The sequence below is a fragment of the Chondrus crispus genome, genomic scaffold, assembly GCF_000350225.1.
Source record: "Chondrus crispus Stackhouse genomic scaffold, scaffold_338, whole genome shotgun sequence".
NCBI lineage: Eukaryota > Rhodophyta > Florideophyceae > Gigartinales > Gigartinaceae > Chondrus > Chondrus crispus.
In genome coordinates, this window is record NW_005179233.1 from 5,001 (window position 1) to 10,824 (window position 5,824).

Below are 5,824 nucleotides of genomic sequence, written 5' to 3' on the forward strand. Positions count from 1 at the left end.
GGCTCTTTTCACCCTCTTTTCAAAGTGCTTGTCATCTTTCCCTCACGGTACTTGTTCGCTATCGGTCTCCAGCCGCTATTTAGCCTTCGATGAGATTTACCACCGATTAGAGCAGCATTCCCAAGCTACCCGACTCATCTGAAACGCCCTCGTGCGGATATGTCCTGTGTGAGTTGGACGGGGCTCTCACCCTCCACGGCGCGCATTTCCATGCGACTTGCCCACACTGACAACCCGAGGACGCTCAACTACAACGCCTGCAAGCAGGCTTTTCATATTGGGCTCTTCCCGCTTCGCTCGCCGCTACTAGGGGAATCCTTGTTAGTTTCTTTTCCTCCGCTTAATTATATGCTTAAATTCAGCGGGTCGTCTTGTCTGATTTGAGATCCAAAATGTTATAGTGGTTTATGTTACAATGAAGACCCGTCTTTTCCTTTCAACAAGCCAACACATGGCCATACAGAGGGCATTTTGCCCGAAATCAACCATTCTCTGCCATTTCCTTCAGTGGTGTATTTCTACTCCTGCGGGAAAAGCATTGTCTAGTCGATCTTGCGGTTGCACCTTCCACAACCGCTCTGCACAACACCCCTAAACAAAGAAGTGCGCCAAGCAAAAACTTGCAAAAAATCGACAAGAACAACATCCCATACAAAGCTATTCTTCAGGTGACCGCTTCCCCCTCTCGGGTTGCACGGAAAACTTCTGCACCACGCGGTTTTTAATCACATGGACAGAAACACCCATCAGCAGCTCCTTCCACTGTGGAAAGAAGCAAAAGTCTCATTTGTGCGGACACTCAAACAGACATGCTCGCAGGATTGCCCGCGAGCGCAACTTGCGTTCAAAGATTCGATGATTCACGGATTCTGCAATTCGCACTACGTATCGCATTTTGCTGCGTTCTTCATCGTTGCTGGAGCCTAGACATCCACCGTCACGAGTTTTCAATTTGTTTGTTTTTGGTTTTTATTGTTAATAGTATGGGTTTGGTTTGATAAAAAAAAGATATGTTAAAAAGTTGTGCGCGAAACATGATAGAAAGACTGGCTAAAAACGGCGGAATCGCCGCTTTCAGCCTGTCATCCCACTACGAATGATCCTTCCGCAGGTTCACCTACGGAAACCTTGTTACGACTTCTCCTTCCTCTAAGTGATAAGGTTTGACCAAGTTTGGGCCAGATAGTTTGTGAAACACAATCCATCCATCCCTCCCAAGGCCTCACCGGACCACTCAATCGGTAGGAGCGACGGGCGGTGTGTACAAAGGGCAGGGACGTATTCAGCGCGGGATGATGACCCACGCTTACAAGGTATTCCTCGTTCAAGAGGGAAAATTGCAAGCCTCGATCCCCAGCACGAGCGGATTTAGAGATTAGGAAGCGCTCTCGCACATCCTCACCCGTTGACCCGCTCAGTGTAGCACGCGTGCGGCCCAGAACATCTAAGGGCATCTCAGACCTGTTATTGCCTGGAGCTTCCGTGGACTAGACGCCCACAGTCCGTCTAGGAAGGCAAGCCTCAGTACCAAAAAACGGTACTGGCGCCTAGCTAGCACGCCCAGGTCTCGCTCGTTAACGGAATTAACCAGACAGATCACTCCACCAACTAAGAACGGCCATGCACCACCAACCATAGAATCAAGAAAGAGCTCTCAATCTGTCAATCCTCACTATGTCCGGACCTGGTAAGTTTCCCCGTGTTGAGTCAAATTAAGCCGCAGGCTCCACACCCGGTGATGCCCTTCCGTCAATTCCTTTAAGTTTCAGCCTTGCGACCATACTCCCCCCAGAAAGCAAACACTTTGGTTTCCCGAAGGGTGCCGGGTAGGCCAAAATACAGTCCTACCCGATCCCCAGTCCTCATCGTTTATAGTAAAGACTACGACGGTATCTGATCGTCTTCGATCCCCTTACTTTCGTTCTTGATCAATGAAAACGTCCTTGGCAGACGCTTTCGCAGCCGTTTGTCTTCCGCCAATCCAAGAATTTCACCTCTGACGCCGGAATACAAATGCCCCCAACCGTCCCTCTTAATCATTACCCGATCCTCACAAACCAACAAAACAGGAAACAGGTCCTATTCTATTATTCCATGCTAATGTATTCATGGCAAACGCCTGCTTTGAACACTCTAATTTTTTCACAGTAAACGGTGGCAGCGACCACAATGAAGCAGTGAAGCTCCACTAGGCCCCCATCCACAAAGGCGGCCAACTCCAGATCCGTCCGCGAGGACGCCCTGGACTGCCCGCCAACCTCCGACTACGAGCGTTTTAACTGCAACAACTTTGGTATACGCTTACAGAGCTGGAATTACCGCGGCTGCTGGCACCAGACTTGCCCTCTGCTGGCTCCTCGATAAGCTGTTTACCTTGTTCTCATTCCAATTAGAAAACCCGTTGGGCCCTCTATTGCTATTTCTTGTCACTACCTCCCGGTATCCGGATTGGGTAATTTGCGCGCCTGCTGCCTTCCTTGGATGTGGTAGCCGTCTCTCAGGCTCCCTCTCCGGAGTCTCGCACCCACGATCCGTCACCCGTCACAACCATGGTAAGACAATACCTTACCATCCAAAGTTGATAGGTCAGAAATTTGAACGATGCGTCGCACTAACGTGCGATCAGAAAAGAAATTGTGAATCACCAAACATTGGTTTGTATCTCCAATTTATACCACGACATAAATGTCGCTTTAAGGCATGTATTAGCTCTAGAATTACTACGGGTATCCAAGTAGTAGTTACCATCGAAGAAACTATAGCTGTTTTACCGAGCCATTCGCAGTTTCGTTGTACAATTCACTCATACTTACACTTGCATGGCTTAGTCCTTGAGACAAGCATATACCACTGGCAGGATCAACCAGGTAGCTATTATCCGAAATGGCATGGACAGAAAGCCGGTAAACCGACCCCCCACCCATGCCACACTGATAAAGTAGCTTTCGCTCTCGTTCACCAGACTGCTTCACCGCGCTCAATGCGTTTGGTACCACAGCCTAATTACTCCATGTGCGAGTCCGGGGAATACGTATATTTCCGGTCTACACACAGGATCATATAGATAGAGAATCTCAGGTCAGGAGCGTACTTCCCACAAAGCGAAAACGAAAAATACAAGCCACCAACGGACTACATAAATGCAGCCCGCGACTACATAAATGTAGTCCGCGTAAACGCGTAAGAGGCTCTTTTCCGTCCCCACTCATGTTCATACACTCTCTTTCCCTTCAACAGACACAATCGCCTTCCGACGTGACACTGTGCGTCAAATGCAATAGTCCATAAATGAACCTACTTTGCCACAACAGCCCTCATTTCGAAATCCGCTTCTTCCCTCAGGGCAAAACGTGCTCTCGCATACCTAGACAATAAAGTAGTGCAAAGAAAAAGGCCAGTAAAACCTCCGTATACGACGTCATACAATGGTGACGCGTTAACAGCCAGCAGATAGACCTCTCGCTTTGCACACTTCAGTCTTGGGCACCCTTCGATATACGGTCAGAACAAGCGGCAAGCGATAAATCGCATCGCACGCCCGTCTGTCTCGCATCACTCACTCATTCACACAAAAACATGTCTTTCCGAACCGGAGTCCATGTGTCTCAAAACCCGTCAAATTTTAGGGGGCCTTTACAATCGGCTTCCCTGCATGGTTTTACCCACACCGCAACTGTTGAAAGTATAGCCATGGTTTCTGCCCGACAGTGACGTATGTGACAACCTAGAGGCCAGGATTTATTACCACTTCCTATCATTTGTGAGGATAGCACATACACGCCATAAATGACGCTCAGCACCCTCTACTCACGACGCGCTCGTCCCCAATCTTTGCTTCCTTCCTGTTTCTGCAGACGCTACCAATTGCCACACACCAGGCAGAACGGACAAAATAACCCGCGTGCCTTCCGGCTGCAGATTACCATGCCACAAATCCCGCGGTCCATCGACGAATCGACGAGGGAAACTTTTCGCAGAGCACTGATGGTCACCAGACACGGTCGACATGTTTCATCAGCACTCACCTTCCCCTCATAGTATGTCATCTTGACTCCAATCAGTGACGCCTCAAAATATAGGGGGTCGTGTTTTGGTCGAAAACGCCACGCGCGCAACATTTGCCAATCGACTCAGCCGTGGGACAAAATCACACCTGCGAAATTAAAAATTAAAAATCTGCCGCACAGCCCCTTGCAGACAATTTTTGCCAAAATATTTCCAACCCTACAGCGCACACCAAATTTGCAGATTTTTCAGTTCAAATCCAACGTACTGTACTCGACCGTAAATTATAACAGAAATTCAACCACTCCAAACCCCGGCAGCCAACAACCGCAAAACACCCCTTTCCACACATGTATTTCCCGGTGTGCTGTAGAAACGACCCATTTACGGCGGTCTCAGTTTACTGGATAAACGACCCATTTACGAGGGTTTCCATTCTGCTTGTAAAAGGACCCCGTTTACGCCGGTTTCGATTCTTTTGGTAAAATGACCCCGTTTACGCCGGTTTCGATTCTTCTGGTAAAATGACCCCGTTTACGCGGGTTTCCATTCTGCTTGTAAAATGACCCCGTTTACGCGGGTTTCCATTCTTCTGGTAAAATGACCCCATTTCGGCGGTTTTCGCTTCTACCCGTAAAAGGACCCTTTCAACACCCATTTCCAACGACTGTCAATTTGACCCAATCTTCACATATCCGTAATTGCATGGTTAAGCTACCCCTTCTAGCCGTATTCTTGACCGGATTTGTATTTGGACGAAATTTTGTTCGTTACGCGAACGAAAAATCCTTCGTTACGCGAACGACGTGTCCAAACAAATTCAGCAATAACTTTGATTTGGATTTACAGATTGTTTCCAAATTTGGCATCAGAGATGGGGCGCTTGTAACGCCCCATATACGCCAAACAGAATTACCATGCCAGGTTTAGTTCATTTTTCGATTCGCGTAACGAAACTTTTTTCATTCGCGTAACGGTGGAAATCCGAGAACACCGAATATCTCCACATTGTACATACCGATTACTTTTATTTTTCGTACGTGGTATGGGGCGCACATAGCGACGGATATGTGCTAGACGGAATCACTTGGGAATGCTTTGTTCGTTTTTCGATTCGCGTAATGAACACTATTCGTTCGTTCGCGTAACAAACTCTAGGAAGATCGATAACTCAGGACTGAACAGACCAATCATCCCCAAGTTTTGCACAGGATATTGAGCATTGCTAAGCTTGCATCTGCACAGAACATATTCAACAGTAATATCGTTTGGGCAAGGGAATGTTTCAGAGTCCCCACGGAAGCCAGGTACACAGATAAAGTTATATCGCAATCAACGACAACTTGATCACCAACGTACAACCGTTCTACACTATGGACCTTTTCCCAACAGATAGTTTGATAAATACAACCTGTACAACTACCAATTCAGAATCGCGCATGTCCCTTTTCCGAGCGAGGCCTACAGTATGCGCATTACTATGCCAGTACTGTGTCGGGTGAGAACACATTGCAGGCAAATAACTCTGTCGCCCCTTCATCTATGAAACTGCAAAGCACGTCAAAAGACAGGCCTTACTATGCCCAGTAACTGCGCGAAGTACCAAAAACATCGTACAGTTCATATTAAAGATATCCGGAGAAATCCTTCAGCAAAGACCAAAAAATTCAATTCGCGTAACCAAAAAAACTATTCGCGTAACCAATCTACGTTGAAAAACAGTTCGCGTAACAAACGCTGGCCTTCATTCGCGTAACAAACGCTCGCTTTCATTCGCGTAACAAACGCTCGCCTTCATTCGCGTAACAACCGCTGGTCT

The 5,824-nt window shown here is 47.6% G+C and overlaps 2 protein-coding genes; both read left to right on the plus strand.

Moving 5' to 3' along the window:
• The first annotated feature begins 1,101 nt into the window (after positions 1-1,101).
• Positions 1,102-2,872, plus strand: CHC_T00010078001 (18 S rRNA). XM_005717675.1 is given in 3 exon segments: positions 1,102-2,013; positions 2,014-2,151; positions 2,152-2,872. 1 exon segment carries the CDS (start codon positions 2,014-2,016, stop codon positions 2,149-2,151), a length of 138 nt encoding a protein of 45 aa, XP_005717732.1. The 5' UTR covers positions 1,102-2,013; the 3' UTR covers positions 2,152-2,872.
• Positions 2,873-3,786: 914 nt separating this feature from the next.
• On the plus strand, positions 3,787-4,038 carry CHC_T00006019001 (hypothetical protein). The gene has a single exon (XM_005717676.1). It carries the CDS (start codon positions 3,787-3,789, stop codon positions 4,036-4,038), a length of 252 nt encoding a protein of 83 aa, XP_005717733.1.
• Positions 4,039-5,824: the final 1,786 nt, after the last annotated feature.